This window comes from Dama dama, chromosome 22 (assembly GCF_033118175.1).
Source record: "Dama dama isolate Ldn47 chromosome 22, ASM3311817v1, whole genome shotgun sequence".
NCBI lineage: Eukaryota > Metazoa > Chordata > Mammalia > Artiodactyla > Cervidae > Dama > Dama dama.
In genome coordinates, this window is record NC_083702.1 from 7,475,227 (window position 1) to 7,492,166 (window position 16,940).

Below are 16,940 nucleotides of genomic sequence, written 5' to 3' on the forward strand. Positions count from 1 at the left end.
TTACCCATAGTATTACCATATGACTCCTCAATTCTAAACCTGGTATATACAGAAAAGGAATAGTAAACAAGTACTCAAACAAATACATGTACACACATATTCACAGCATTACTATTCACAATAGCCAAAAGGTGGAAATAGCCCAAATGCCCATCAATGAATGAAGGAATAAACAAACTGTGGTGTATACACACAGTGGTATATTATTCAGCCATGAAAAAGAATGAAGTACCAATGCCAGATCACACATGCTTACTGGATGAATCTTGAAAACATTATGCTCAGTGGAAGGAGCAGGTACAAAAGGTCACAGACGTATGACCACATCTACCAGAAATGTTCAGAATAGATAAGTCCACAGAGACAGAATGCAGACTGTTAGTTGCCAGAAGCTGAGCAGAAGAAGGAATGGGGAGTGACTGCTTAAAGGATGAGAGGCTTTACTTTGGAGTGATGGAAATGTTTTGGAACTAGACAGAGATGGTGGCTGCACAACACTGTGAATGTTAAAAATGCCACCAAATTGTCCTCTTTAAAATGGTTAACTTAGCTATGTAAACTTTACCTCAATAATTTTTTAAAAGCTTAATGAAAAATAGTACTTTGATTTTAAATTTTAATAAATTGTATAGTAATTCTTAAAACCACAGTAAACTACTAACATTTTTGGTTTTTTTGGTGCATAAACAACACCCTCAGGGATATCAAGGAATTCTCATCAGCATTCGAGGCTCTGTCTTTCACTCCTGAGACTACCCATCTCTCCAAAATGTGAGCCCCTCAGGAATACATGCCATTTCTCACTTATCTCCATGTTCCCAGTGCTCAGCACCAGGCCTGGAGAGGATGCCTCTATAAATAGTTATTGAACTGAACCTGGCTACAGATGTAGGTTCCAGAACCAACTGTCAGTCACCAGCTCTGAGCACTGACCTGTCCTCGTGAATGTAGGCCAGGTAGAAGAGGAGCAGGATGCAGTACTGTCTCTGGCGAGCAGTTTCCTCCACGTACTGGCGATCCGACAGGAGAGCAAGGCTTTCAGGGCCCCTGCTGCTTATCTGGGGCAGCCCATGCTGCAGGAGCTCAGACACTGCAGAGAGTTCTGGGGAGGGAACAGGCCAGAGAAAATCACACAAAGGACAGAAGAGAGCAGGTAATGGCCACATGTGGGTCTATACATACAGAGTACTGCACAGGACAACAAGGACACACACAGGATAAAAGGCAATCAGTCTCTTCTCCCTCTCTTAGTCTCCCAGGAGAGACTGAAGGTAACATGTAGAAGGACTTGGATACATTCGTCCACTTGACAATGTCCACTGAATGGCTATTCTAGGCCAGGCTGTGACACACAGGCCCCTACCTCCTGTAGCTGGCAGCTGGTGAGAAAAAAATAGATAATGAGACAGATAATTGCAGGACATGTGATCAGTGCCATGTTCAAGTGTGGAAGAGAGAGTGACTCATGCCACCTGCAATGGGTGGGGGGGCAAACTCAAAGAGGAGGGAACCATGAAGTGTGAACAGAAATCAGGCAGAGAAAGGAGAGAAGAGGCTTGCCAAGCCAGGAAGCAAGGTGTTCAGCAGCTTGGAGGCATAAGAGGGGGTGGCAAGGAGTTAACTGTGACTGGACCATCAGTGAAAAGATGTGGAGTGTCAGGGGTTTAGGAACTGTGTGATGTAATTTGTGGGTAGGCTGTGAAAGACCTTGAATGAGGAATATAGAATGTGGAATTTAACCTGAGAGCAGATTCCTACATTTCTTATGAAAGCTCTGATTCTTAAAAGAACATTTGAATACCGAAAGAATATGAAAGAAAAGGACCTCAGAGCTTAAGTTTTGAATAAACTCAACTTCATGGAAAATTCACTATATTACCCTTACTTTCCAAATCTCACCACAGACAGACCAGAGAAAACTCCATCCCTGTCAAACAATGCCCGATAGACTGCTGTTTGGAGATGACTGCTGAAGGCCAGGGGAGTTGAGATGTTGATTTGGGGAGTTGAGATGTTGACTTGGTTTTCGGATAGACCCTTCAGCAGTTGGTGAGGACTGGTTGGAGGATGAGAGACTGAAAGCAGGGGGCCAAGTTAGAGGTCACATGAAAGGGTCCATCTTGCCAATGCAATGGGCCTACAACCAAGTAGAGAGTGAGATGGAATGTGCCACTGAGATGTGGCAGCAATCAGGTCAGGTTTCCTAATTCTAAGCTTATTGCTTTTTCCACCAAAGCACACTATGATCATCATGATCGTAACAAAATTAACATCCTTGAGCCTCACACACCCACCTGCCCTTTCTCCTGATACGTAAAAGAAAGATGCAGTCTGCATGTCAGTAAGGTTGGCTGCTCTTCCTGGTGCTCCTGGTGAGATATGACAAGATATCTGGGTCTCAGGGTCTGAGGAGGCAGAGTGGGGCTCTTCCTATTCAGACAAAAGAGAGAACTGGCCAGCAGCAGGGGACTGGTGCTGGTGAGCACAAGAGGCTGCTGTGACGTGGCTGCCACCAGGGCAGAAGTCATCACGCTATTCCCTGTGCAGGCCAGACCACACCTGGATAGGCAGAGAGCTGATCTATTATCTCAACTCCCTCCCTAGGAAGCAGCTTACAGTTCCATCGTTCCATGATTCCATGGTTCTTCTGGGCAGCTTCGCAAAGATTTCTTATTACTGTACTGACTTATGACTCAACCAATCAGCAAGACATCCAGACACTAAGATACCACCATGGACCTCATGAGTGGTCAAACTACAGCATCATACCTTCTTGGGAAGGTGGTCCTGTCTTCTCTGGAGCTGAGAGGAGGTTGATGCACATGTAGTACAGGAAACTGGAACACACCTGGTTCAGGGCTGAGTGACTTAGTGGGAAGAAAGGAAGACAGAACAAGAGAGAGGACATTGCTACTCCGGTTGGGACAGCATTATCTCTGCCAGGTATTGAGGCACCACTGCTTTGTACCAGAGCCCAAGGAAATTCTAACCATGGCCCTGGTAGAGAAGGTCGAAGGTCTGGAGGTGGCTGTGAAAAGTAAATATGGAACCTGCTGCCCACAGGTGTAACTTAGTCACTTGGCCCATATAGGTATGCAGGAAAAATTTCCTGAAAAAAATAAGTCAAGGTGAGCTACTAAGCTCGAAATTAATAAAACATATAAACCAAATGTGCTCCTGGGTCAGGAAGGGGCTAGCAAGTACTAGAAAAGGGGAAGCTGTTGAACCCAAAATGGGTGATTCAGGAGAATTACAAACATCCAAAACTGAATCTGAACCCAGGTGGATCCCTGTATTCTCTCCTGAACGTCAGTTGTTCCATCCAGAGATATGGAAGGAGGGCTAGGTACTACACTGAGGTTACCTTGAAGACTGTAGGCAGAAATAAGTAGAATCTGCCAAGCAAATGCAGAAACAGGTAGCAAGTCAGAAATGGGAAGGCTGCTCCAGAAACCTAACGAGAGAGATTGAAGCAGCAACCTCTCTACTCTGTATAAGAGAGCCTCTCCTCTGGAATTGCTGGGCTGGAAGCAACCAGGACATGACTCTCTTGATGGACACGGCATCAGTTACCCTGTGAGGGCCTCAGCTTCCTGGTCTGTAAAATGAGGGGTTAGACAAATGATCTCTAAGAGCCCCTCCAGTTTTGATGCTAAAAGGTGCCCTTCGAGTATCACATGAAATGAGAGTCTTATCAGAACCAGATAAGTAAAAGCTAGAGAAGCCCATCCAGCTTGTACCATCAGATGCTGAGCAATTCTGACACTGTGTCAATCCCTCCATGGTCCTATTACTAAACCACACCAGTCAGAAATTTCCACTTGTCCAGTCAAGAAGGACACTTGGCCCCTTGGGACAATACATACCTCAGGCCACTGCAGAACCTAGCCTTCAGTTCCAGGGCCAGTCGTATGAAGGATGAGGCAGCTTGCGAGAATTGGGAAGAAAGCAGACAGTGGTTTAGGCCAGGCTTGTTACAGAGATTGCCAAGAGAGTGGTACTAGTTTTGGAGTCACATAGACCTCAGTTAAAATATGCTCCATTGCTAACTAGTAACGTGACCCTGAGACACTTACGTACCTTCTCTGAGATTCAGTTTCGATATCTATACCTCAAAGCCTGCTGTGAAACTAAGTAAGATACATGTATATAGAAGATCTAACAAACATTCAGCTTAGAGCAAGTTCTGAATAAAAGTTCACCTTCTCTTCTGATGAACATTCTGCATTAGCTGGTGACCCTGGCCCAGTCCTCTGCACTGCCTCAGTCTCCCCCCTCCCACTCCACCCTGCTCTGAAGATCTCTGTCAAAAGTGACCACTGTCCTGCCCATCCCAGGTCCCTGTAAGAGCAGGATTCTAGACAACAGTTCCCACTGCCCCAGTTCATGTTGGGAATAATCTGTATTCTATCCTAGGGCTTCTGGTAGGGAATTAACCCCTCAGAGTTTCACAGCAACTTTCTGAGACAGCAGTTTAACCCATGGCTCTGAACTGGAACCTTCTTGACTCAGAGAAGTATTAATTTGAGAACTGCCTTTAAAGACTTTTGACTGCTGGATGATATATCCTTCCACTCAACACTAGGCTGAGTGTGGATGTTGATTCTGAATGAATGAGTAACCCTCCACCCACAGGTTGTACTCTCTCTGAGTACCCGGAGCAACTGCCTGAAGTGCCAGCCTCCCTTCCAACTTCCACACTTGCTTGCGGCCTACCGAGCTTCTTGGAGAATTTCTCTTTCATGTGAGGGACGATGACAAAAAGGCTGTGCAGAACCGAGAGGAAAACCTCCATCACGGCTGGGTGAGTGGCCTGCTCCGAGTACCTCTGCAAAGAACCAAGAGGGAGTGCACAGTCCACTAGGAAGAAAGAACCTCTGAAGGAGAAAGAGCATCAGCAAAAACTGCATCATCTAGCAGTGACAGACTAAATTCTTTCATCTGATGGCCACAAAAAAAGCTCAGAGACCTGAAGTCACAAGCTTACATCCAAGGCTTACATCTGCCAGTTAATAAACTATGCAAGATCCACTACCACTCTGGGCATCTACCAAAGAGTAAACCAGGAATAACCAAAAGTCCTACCTTCCAGAAACAAATGACATCTCACGTGTAAAAAGCACTTTCTAAACTATGCATTATAGTGATATGAATGATATTCATGTTTCTAACATATAATAATATGGTTCACAAACTTCCTTCATGTTTATTTTTCATGTGATCTTTGAATAGAATCACGAGGCAGCCTGATGTGGTAGACAGAGTAGAGAAACTTGGGTTCTATTTCAAGTTTTGCACAAGGTCGCTATGTGCCCTGGGTCAGTCACCCCCGCCCCTTTCACTGTTTCGGTTCCTCAGGTATAAATAGCCAGGGCCTCAGGGATGTGGTTCTTACAGATACTTTTCATTTGGTTTTCAAACCAAGTTTTTTTCCAACTAGAAAGGTAATACAAGTTCATTAAAGAAAATGTATAAAATACCAAAAAGTAGAAAGCAAGAACAACACAATAATTCTATGATCTGATTCTAGATCTAGCTCTAACACTTCATAAATCTAGGAGGAAGGCAGAGCAGGGGAAGAAACCAAAGTGAATGGCCCAACTATTACTGTTAGTGTGTGCCAATCAGGGCTGTAACCCATGGCCCCAGAGAGTTACCCTCCTGAAGACCCCGGCATGCTGGCTCAAAGGCTTCTTCAAGGAAAAGAGGCTCTCTCCTGTCATAACCAGATGCTCCCCTGCTGCCACCTACTGTTTCCAGTGGGTGTTTTGGACGTTTCCTTTCCCAGCTAATGGACTGTTCATAGGATGTCCAAAACTCAAACAGGACAAGACTCACCCAAGGTCATCTGGGCAGTCGACACTATGGACCCTGCTCTTCCTACCATCTTTGTCTCAAGTCAGCTCAAAACCAGGTCTCTTGAGAGTAGCCCATCTCTCATGTTACAGAACTCACATATGTGCTACTTCATTAAGTAGCCTAAATCACATTGACTGTTGCTCTTTGCATGCTTAGTCACTCAGTCATGTCCAACTCTTTTGTGACCCCCCTGGACCACAGCCCACCAGGCTCCTCTGTCCATGGGATTTTTTTTAGGCAAGAACATTGGAGTGGGTTGCCATTTTTACTAAGCAGACAAAATACATGGGTTCAAACCTCAGCACTGTCATATACTTGCTTTACAGCCATAGAAAAATCACCTTTAAATTGGGGGAAATTATAGGACCTATTTCACAAGGTCAATGGGAGGGTTAAGTTAAGTTCTGAATATAAGGCATTTATCACTTCATTAACATGTGCCAAAGAATTGATGCTTTTGATCTGTGTTGCTGGAGAAGACTCTTGAGAGTCCCTTGGACTGCAAGGAGATCCAACCAGTCAATCCTAAAGGAAATCAGTCCTGAATATTCACAGGAAGGACATATGCTGAAGCTGAAGCTCCAATACTCTGGTCACCTGATGTGAAGAACTGACTCACTGGAAAAGACCGTGATGCTGGGAAAGATTGAAGGCGGGAGGAGAAGGGGACAACAGAGGATGAGATGGTTGGATGGCATCACCGACTCGATGGACATGAGTTTGAGTAAGCTCTGGGAGTTGGTGATGGCCAGGGAGGCCTGGCATGCTGTAGTTCATGGGGTTGCTCATGACTAAAGAGCGACTGAACTGAACTGAAACATTACCTATTTATTATTTTATTACTACTGCTTTCTACTTTTTAAGAGGCATCTATTAATCTATCGTTTACAACAAAACACTGTACTGTGATTTTAAAACCAAAGGAAAAGTAGCTGCAAGAAAAACACTGTTAAGACCCTCAGAAGGTCTAGTTGAGTGCTGAGTAACTGTCCTGTGCCTCTCAGCCTGGCTTGCTTTCACATCTTTCTCCTCCCCAAGATCCTTGCTGCCCAACCCACCATCACCATAGGGATACACAGGGAGTCACAGGCACTGAGGAGAAATTCTGAGAAAGCCTCTAAGGTGTCTTCTTTCTCAGCACTGGGAGCTGTGAATGGATTCTCCTGGGCTGAAGGCTCCCTCTGGAATTCCATAGCCAACCTGAGAAATAAATATGAGTATATTTACTACTGCCTATGCAACAAGGTCAGATTCATCCTCTTAGAGGGACTTCTGAGTTCAGGGCTCAGGGCAAGCATCCCTACCAGCAGACCTGGAGAAAACTCCGGAGGCCTCAGTGAGGGAGAACCTGGTCTTGGGCCGCCTCTTCAGCTTCGAGCTCGCTGCCCTCTCTCCCATAACACATGACACTCCACCCGACTATATGTGTTAATACTTCCCTTGACATACCATGCTGTCTGCTGCTTCACATGTCTTTGCCTTTACTTGTGCTGCTCTCTCTGTTTGGAACGCCTTCCCCAGGTTTGTGACAATGTAATGGATTCCACACATATACACAAAACTGTCTCAGTTCCCAAGAGACTGTGAACTCCTTTTGGGCAAGAGTTGATCTGAGTTATCTTTCTACTTTCACGATCTAGCATCAGGGCTGGCACACAGTAGGTGCAACAAATGTTTGTTGATGAGAACTGAATTAATCCAGCAAGCAGTCAGTGAACACATATAGCACTAGGTTACTTGGGACGAGGCACAAAGCTGAATGAGATACAACTTCACTGCACAGTAACAAAAACTTCACCAGAAGGGAACCTTTAGAGACCTCCTCCACATACTCACTCCAAACTCACACACATTCCCATTCTCTACCCCAGCCAAAGTCCTCTCATTATGCAGCAAAGCATCAGAAATCAAGTGTTGCTTCTAGAACTTCACCCTTTGTCCATTCCTTTCTGCACCCACCCTCCATACTACTACCTCATCAGACCGCAAAGAACTCCTCACCTGCAGGCATTTCTAAATCCCTCCAGAGTGCTCAAGAGGAACTTCCCTCTTCGAAGAATGGCCCTCTCTGAATTTCTGTTGGAGGCATGGCCCTGAGGTGAGAAGAAAAGAGGGGAACCTACTGCTCAAGTACCTACTCTGTGTTCCAGTCTTTGCTTAGAGGACTACAGACCTCTTCCTCCACACTGGAGTCTGGCATTCCCACATACCTAACACTTCCCAGGGGATCTTAGGGATATCCTCAAAAATTCAGACATCTAGTAGCTCCTTTAAAAAATGGTACAAAGGGGAACCTTAACCCCTTGTCTCCCTGTGAAACACAGGACTGGTTCTTGTTCTATTATACACGAAAGTTGTCACAGGCCAGTGGACAATAGCCTAATGGTTGTAATGCCCATATTAGTTGCTCCAAAACATACAAATTCCCCCACTGTATCATGTGCAAAAGAGCTTAGTTTCCAAAGTTAATCTAGAAGACATAAAGGACTGTATTAATAATATTTCCTCTGATATTTTAAGCCTATGGACCACTAAAAGCCAACAACTATGACACACTGCACACTCGTCAGATTCTAAGATTCTAGTGAATCCAGTCTTAAATAATTTTGTGAGTTTACCATAATTTAATTATTTAAATAACTTAAATAATTTTGTGAGTTTACCATAATTTAAATAATTATTTAAATAATTTAAATAATTTTGGGTTTACCATACCCGTTTAGATGATATAAAAGACAAAGTATGTAGTAGGCCCTGGGATTTACTAAACAAACTCAGGTCCTTGCTAGCTTTGGACCTAAGAGAAAAACTGTTTAACCCCTGTGGCTTCGGTTTCCTAATGAGGATAACAATTATTAAGCCTCACAAGCTCTGCAGTTATGATAAAAAAAATAACATCTCGTTGTAGGTGTGTGTGCATGAGAAAAAGCTACAAAGTGGCATATAAAGATAATGCAATGTACTAATTATCTTCTAAAAACATAGAACAGTATGATCTCCAGAAGCAGCAGCTGCTGTGTACTGACCAGGGGCCTCCAGTTCAGTGGCGTCTGGGACAGATCTGCACACCGGCTCAGCATGGCTTTGACCAAGGCCTTCAGCTCCTTGTACAGCACAGGGAGCGCGCTCTGATGATCCTTCCTGCATGCAGGGAGACAAAGGTAGGCCTACGGTGAGGTCAGGGTACCCCAAGATAGCCTCAGGTTCTCAGGCAATGAGGGGGCATGTGGTGGATCCGAACATGGGTCCAGGAACTGATCTGACAAAAATCCCAGCTCCAGCACTTATCTGCTGCGTGACTTTACGCACATTCCTCATCCTCTCCAGCCCTCAGTTTCCTCATCTAGTAAGTGAAAGGTAACAGTACTGTCCTCATAGAATTATGCTAAGGATCAAATTGGATAATGCATGTCAAGAACTCAGGACAGTGCTTACTAGATAGTAAGTCCTTATAAATGACAGCTATAACTAAGCCTGGGCTTCCCAGGTGGCACCAGTGGTAAAGAACCTACTTGCCAGTGCAGGAGATGTTAAGAGATGTGGATTCAATCCCTGGTTCAGGAAGATCCCCTGGAGGAGAGTGTAACAACCCACTCCAGTATTCTTGTCTGGAGAATCCCCATGGACAGAGGAGCCTGGCGGGCTACAGTCCACAGGGTCGCACAGAGTCAGACACGACTGAAGCGACTTAGCACGCATGCACACATGCACATGACTATGGTTATTGTTATTAAGGATAGAGAGGGTTTTCTCACTGAAAAGGGCCTCCCAATTAAAGAAGTACTACTTAGAACAGAAGTTATATCAGGAGATGTATATGGCCACTGTTCTCAAATAACTGATAAGCTCTCTTATTTTTTCAATTAATTATTTTAATTGCAAGGTAATTACTAAACAATATCATGATGGTTTTTGCCATACATCAACATGAATCAGCCACAGGTATACATGTGTCCCCCCATCCTGAACCCCCCTCCCACCTCCCTCCCCACCCTATCCCAAGCTGTCTTAGAGAAGAGAAATCAAATTTGATTTCCATTACCTTGATGAGGAAAATCATGATCAATAGGTAAATGTTATCAAGGACCCAGATTTTATTTAAGGAATGAATATAAGTAAGAACTAAGAGTCAAAACGCTATAGAGGCATACAACACTCTAAATTAACTATACTTCAATAAAATTTTTTTAGAGCTGAAAAAAATCTCTATAGAGGTAGACAGGAATATCTAGGAGGAAGTGAGCTCCCCATTCTTGGAGATTATAAACAGAGACTGGAAACTATGTTTGGAGAATCAACCAATATGAGAATGTGAAACAATGTGAAAAGTAACACTTATGGTACATTTGAACTCTCATATTTCTATAGACTCAGAAGAGGCAAGAGTCATGATTAGTCTAAATGTGAGCTCCAAAAGGCCAGGGGCCAATTCTGCCTTTTCACTTTACCTAACAGAGCTAGATGCATTGTAAATTGATGCTAAATTTAAAAAAAAAAATTTAAAGGAATGAATGACTGACTACTTGACAGGGTATAGTTTGCTGTACTGATTTCCTAGAAATGCTATGATAAGTTACCATAAACTGTGTTGCTTAAAACAACAGAATTTATTCTCACATTCTGGGGGCTAGAAGTCTGCAGTCAAGGTGTCAGACCCTGCAAAGGCTCTAGGGAAGAATCCTGCCTTGCTTCTTAGTTTCCAGTGGTTGCTGGCAATCCTTATCATTCCCTGGCTTGTAAATGCATGATTCCAATTTCTGCCTCAGTCTTCACATGGCCCTCTGTGTGTGTCTGTGTTCAAACTCCCTTCTTCTAAGGGCATCAGCCACTGGATTCAGGAGCCCACACTATATGGCCTCATCTTAACTCAATTATATCTACAAAGGCCCTATTTCCAAACAAGGGCATGAGTTTTAGAGGGATGCTAATTCAACCCAGTGCAGTAACTAAGGAGAAACCTATGTTAACCCTCATCTCTGGGCTGTTTTTAAACTCTGAGAGCAATCTGTTGGGCCTTCTAACTGCTCAGTTAACTGTATATAGTGAAGGCTTGATTTCCCCTTTCCTTTCTGTAAGTTCTTTCTTTTTTTTTTCCTTTTTTAGACTTTATTTTTTATAACAGTTTTAGATTTACAGAAACAAATACAGTAGATAGTGCAGTGTTCCCATACTCCCCCAGCCCTACTGCAGTTTCCCCTACTATTAACACACTGCATTAGTGTGGTACATCTGTTACAATTAGTGAACAGTATTGAATGGAAGCTCTAACTTTCTATCCTACATTGATAGCCAAGCTTTGGCTCTGCCATCTTTAAATTCTTTCAACAGTTCTCACTCCTCATTCCTTCTTCTGGTTGGGCTTCCCAGAGACCTTCTGAATTACTCCACCTCAGAGGGACCACCTCAGTAAACATTCAGGAAAATTAAAGTCAAAAATAAAAGCATCTAAGGATTAATAACCTTATAATTAATAACCTTATATATTAACCTTATAAATATAAACTTATATTAATAAGCTTAATAACCTAATAAGCTCCCTGCCCATAATTCTCCACAATTCTGATCCAACCAGCTTTCTGGCTTCTTCAAGTACTACTTACCTTCACACAACCTGCTAGTCAGACTGACTACTGTACCCTCAGTAATCCCTAAATTTTCCCACCCACATGTTTTGACCAATCCTAGTCCTTCCACAGAAATGGCAACCCACTCCAGTGTTCTTACCTGGAGAATCCTAGGGACAGCAGAGCCTGGTGGGCTGCCGTCTATGGGGTCGCACAGAGTCGGACACGACTGAAGCGACTTAGCAGCAGCAGCAGCAGCAGCAGTCCTTCCACAAATCTCTCTCTCTCATCCCTTATGTATGCATATATTAGTATACATAATAAAGCTAACATTTATAAAGTCAATAATATAAGGTTATTAATATGTAACCCCTTGTAACTGTAACCCCTTGGATTGTAGCCCACCAGGCTCCTCTGTCCATGGGATTCTCCAGGCAAGAATACTGGAGTGGGTAGCCATTCCCTTCTCCAGAGGACCTTCCCAACCCAGGGATCAAAACTGGTTCTCCTGCACAGCAAGCAGATTCTTTACCATCTGGACCACCAGGGAAGCTCTCGTAGCACAGCCCAAACACTGCCTCCTGCTTGAAAGGTGCTATCAGTCCCCCATAACACTGACCTGCTGGGAGACTTGCAGCTCTGCCTGGGAACTTCTGATTGACTCTTGCTCTTACTCTAGGCCTTTGTTACCCTGTTGGTTCACTCATCTCACTCTTGTTAGGATTCATGCCCCATATTTAGAGATTCAAATCCAGATAAGGACAAAAAGGGAAAAGAGACAAACTGAAGCCATTATAATGTAAATGCTATTCTTTCTGTCAAATTTTAGAAGCAGTTTTATGCAAGGGACAAAGACTTAAATATGGTTACAGATGAGACTATAAATGTTAACAACCTTTACAATATAAATTAAAAGTACTATACAAAATTAAAAGTACAGCTGATATTGAGTAGTAGAAGGTAAGGAGGAGAAAGGTAAGGAAGAGTTGGGGTGTTAATATACTCAGCTAACCAAGTAGGGTGTCAAGAGATACTGCTTCAAGTTGAGGGAACAAGGAATACAAGTTTTAAGTATATTGTTTAAAAGTTTGAAAACAAAATATTAACTAGCAAAAATGTCAAGGAAATGTAGAGAAGACAAAATAGCTAAGTCTTGGTCTTTCCTATTGGCAAGTCAATGAAATGTTCTAAATGGACAAAGAAATAGCATTGCATTCATATTGTTTAGAGTGAGGGAAATAAGTCACTAGAACTAAAACCAAAATGAGTTAAAATTAGTTTCCTTTAGAAAGTAGGGACTAAGGACTCTTTCTTTTCTTTATAAACCTTGTGCATGTTTTATTTTTTATTGCTTAAATATATTACTTTGTTAGATTTTTAAAAGGGAGAATGAGAAACAAAGTAAAATTTTCTATAGAAATAAATATGGGTTTCCTCCATTAGTTTTTTCAAGATCAAGCATCTTACTAAGGAATGATTTCCCATTTTGACCCTAGGATCATTTAGTCTCACCATCCCTTTTAACATCATTCATATACTGACTATCTATTAGGAGTGAGGCATATAGCAGTTTTTAAAAAAATGACATGATCTCTTAATTCTTGGAGACTATGTTATATTGTGGAGAATACACAAAACAGGTGAATAAACAAGAACTGTCAAGTAGGTGCTGCAATAGCCAAATGGGTCAGTTAGGAAAGGACACTCTGAATGAGACCTCAATGATGGAAAGAGGCCAGTCATGCAAAGATTTACGGGGAACAGTATTTTAGGCGTAAGGAAAAATTAGTAGAAAGGAAGTGGGGGCAAAGTCCAGACTAAAAAAAAAAGACTGAGTTTTAAAAAGTTATATCCACAAAATAAATACAGAATAAAATCCTATTTTAAAAGACATGCAAAGAATTGGAAGGAACTCTTCCAAATTAAAATATGAAAGTAGAAGTAAAATACTCAATAGTAGAGTTGAAAAATAAAGTCAAGAAAATCTCCTGGAAACTAGTACATAATGACAAAAAGATGAAAAACTGTCAGACAAAGAAAAGAAACAAAAGAAAAAAAAACCAGATAACCAATCCAGGATGCCCAACATCCAAATGGCAGTTCCATAAAGGCGGAACAGAGTAAGCAGAATAATGGAAAGAAATAATTCAATGAAATTTCCCTGACCTAAAGGACAAGTATCCCCTGGAAGCTGCTCTGGCCTTGACAGGCCTTTGGGTACATGCAGAGGTGCAAAGTTCAGTCTGTCTGGGTCTCTCACCTCAGAAAGGCAGAAATGGCCTTCAGTGCCTCAGCGGCCACCTCCAGCACAGGGCTGCTCACTGCCTCTCGGAGGGCATGGCCAGCATCTCTGCACATGGCTGAGCTTGTGAACAGCTTGATCTCTTCTGGCTGCCTGAGAAATTGTAAATGAAGAATAAGAGTGTGAACTCCTATCATTGACCCCACCAGGAATAAATACCTCCAGTTCTTTGTTTCTCCAGTCTGGCCCCTGCAGGCTTGATGCTCTGCCCCTTAGCTCACCGAGTCAGGATCTCAGCAAAGAGCAGCAGGCCCTGCTTGTGCAGCTCGGTGTTATTCATCCTCAGGCTTCCCTGTAGGCTCCTCACCACCGACTCGATCCCTAACTCAAAAAGACACGGCAGAGGCCAGGGATCAGTGCCCAGTAGTCTCCTTCCTGCCTTCCCAGGAGAGGGAAGAGGTTCTGGACAGCACACAGTTGCTGGCAGCCCTCCTGGAGCAGTCCTGACAAGTTGAGCTGATGGGGCGGGGCTGTGAGATCTTTGAGGGCAGACCCTTGTCTGATTCACCTCTGTCTCCCCAAACCCAGCACAACCCATAACACAGGCCCTGCATTCAAGGTATTTCGTCAGTGCCTACTGGATGGGCTACTACATCTTCTCTACTACATACACTCCTATTTCTCCTCAAAGAATCAGCTCAGACCTCCACTCTCCAGGCCTTCTCTGGTCCACTCAGGCAGAGCTATGGGCATCCCCTGGCCTCCTACACCTCTTGTCCATCCCCTCTAGCATAACCCTAACCACCTTGTTTATATCTCCCTCCCCTTCCAGAGGACAGGGACCACGTTATATGTATCTCTAAATCTCTAGCTCCCAGCCTGATGCCTGGCATAGCATAGGAACACAGACTATGAATAACTGAATGTGCCCAGTCTAAAAATCTAGATGTGATATAAAAAGTCCTAGACAAGGAAGGTATCACCAAGAAAGAAGAAGGGATAGTTTCAAAAAACTTTGAAAGGATAAATCAAAGTTGGGGGACTAATTAGATGGGGAGACTTCTGGGGCACAGGAAAAGACTGCTCCAAGGCTGAGTAAGGTACAACAGGAATTCATCTCGTGGCTGATAGGAGTGTCCTTTTCTCACTAAACAGACACTTCCACCAATTAATGGAGATCAGAACTGTTTGGATATCACTGCTTGCATGTGGAATCTGGTGACAAGTTGGCACTTACGGAAATGACCAGACCAGCACTTTCCTCCAAAATATAAGCCAACCCGCCCATCACTGCTGCTGCCACCTAAATTCAAGGTGCTGTCCACCTGAGCCAGAGCTAGTACAGGACCCACAGTACCAACCGTACACCGTGTGGCACTTGGAAAAGAAGAGTGGCTCTTCTGCCAGGAGTATCAAACAGTTGTAGCAGGACCAGACAAGCACTTCACTGGAAGAGGAAAGATGCTCAAAGAGGAACTCTGGCCAGGGAGAGAGGGAGGAAGCAATATGAAAACTGTGTGATATTGCTCCCTCAACTAATACTAGGGTTTAGATTTATTAAGCATCTCAAACCTGTCACTTCATCTGTTCATACACCCTCACCATAAGACATGATCATTAATTCACAGAAAAACCTGGAAAATTCCCTCTGGCTTATTGTCTAACTTCTTCTTTTTACAGATGGGGAAACTGAGGTCCAGAGAGAGATAGCTGGTGGTAGAAGAGGGACTAGAATTTAGGTCCCCTAATTCTCAGGATGGGCAGCAACATGATGCAGAGAAAAGAAATTTTAGAGCCAGAGAGCCTTGATTTTTTATTCCTTCTCTGCCAATGCCGAGCCTTGTCGATTTAAACCAGCTATTTCCCTTCTCTAGTTCAATTTCCTTATTCATAAAATAGCAAAGACGAGGACCTAAATGTGGCAACATTTACAATGCATCTCAGGGCATATTTCCTGGCTCATAACAAACTGTCAAGACACATTAGTTCCTTTTTTTTCTACAGGTCTTTCTACCACCCCACACTAGGTGTTTATTTTCAGATGGTTTATTTCTAGACTGGTCTAAAAATCAGTAACAAATTGCTCAAGGTCAATTAGAAATCTGTAGAAAGAGGATTCAGATTTCCTGAGGTGTATTTCCTAGACTCGTCATATATAATGAACATGCCCCCAGCCAATCCTTTCAGTACGCATAACAAAGAATCCCAACAGAACTGCTGCTGCTGCTGCTACATGAGAATCTCCAGTCAGAATTCTGGGGTTCTCAAAGGAGAAAGTTAGAAGGGGACTCCCACCTGGGATGTCGGCGAGGATGAAGGCCAGGGCATGCTTCGCTGGTGAGTGGACTAATACTGCAGTTATACATTGGGCACTGGCCACCTGCAGAGTCTCATCTCTGGAGAGAAGAAGCTGGAGAAATAGGCAGCAAAATGTGCCGCAGTCACAACACAGACAGGATCAGAGGGAGGCACCTGGGTGCCTCAGGGAAAGAGCATGATTGTCTCTGAATCCCTCCCACACTACTGGCACCAGGTGTAACCATGATACTCAAGGAGAGCAGCTATGGATTATGGAAAAGAGTCTCTATGACAGCAGCAGGTGTGAAATAGAACAAAAGAACACAGTGGCATTCCAAGAACACTACACCTGTCCCCAAGAATGCTCTGGCCTTCATGACAAAAGTATTTTCACAGTCCTCATCCAGTTTTGATGTTTGCAACAAGCCTGGGACATGACAAGGCAAGATTCTACTATGAGCCTCGCTTTACAGAGTGTGCAGAAAAGAGCTAACACTGCAGACCTGAGACTGTACCCTTAGAAAGTCCTGCCTGCAAGGCTGGCCACTCACTGAGTCTGGGAAGCTGAATTTTAGGAGGATTCCCAATTCTCCCAGAACTGATAAGAGTGGTGCCCTGTGACTAAACCATTTGTTCAAGCAATGCAGTTTATGCTGCACACCTGCTTTCTTTCTGGGAATCTGGGATTTTGGTATGTGCTAGGCAGAGGGTACCTACATAATCAGATAGCTACCAATTAAAACCTTGGGCACTGAGACTCTAAAGAGCTTTCCTGCTAAACATTTCATACATGCTGTCACAGTTCATACCTGGAGGAATAGAGTGCATCTGGTGTGACCCCACTAGGAGAGGACTCTTGGAAGCTTGTGCCTGTTTTTCCCCTAGACCTCATCTAATACACCTTTCCCTTTGATGATTTTGCTTGGTATTCTTTTGCTGTAATATATCACAGCTGTGGATATAACTGTACACTGAAT

The 16,940-nt window shown here is 43.5% G+C and overlaps 1 protein-coding gene across 1 annotated transcript in view; it reads right to left on the bottom strand.

The window, feature by feature from the left end:
- The window catches only part of MEI1 (meiotic double-stranded break formation protein 1), a 55,293-nt gene that overhangs the window by 26,338 nt on the left and 12,015 nt on the right, over positions 1-16,940 (bottom strand). Inside the window, exons 8-18 of the mRNA XM_061124432.1 lie at positions 15,961-16,075; positions 15,027-15,143; positions 13,947-14,046; positions 13,684-13,818; positions 8,886-9,000; positions 7,861-7,952; positions 6,918-7,059; positions 4,717-4,828; positions 3,867-3,927; positions 2,770-2,867; positions 934-1,102 (exon numbers count right to left, since the gene is read on the bottom strand). Coding sequence (XP_060980415.1) covers positions 934-1,102; positions 2,770-2,867; positions 3,867-3,927; positions 4,717-4,828; positions 6,918-7,059; positions 7,861-7,952; positions 8,886-9,000; positions 13,684-13,818; positions 13,947-14,046; positions 15,027-15,143; positions 15,961-16,075 — 1,256 coding nt within the window. The remainder of the gene's footprint in view (positions 1-933; positions 1,103-2,769; positions 2,868-3,866; positions 3,928-4,716; positions 4,829-6,917; positions 7,060-7,860; positions 7,953-8,885; positions 9,001-13,683; positions 13,819-13,946; positions 14,047-15,026; positions 15,144-15,960; positions 16,076-16,940) is intronic.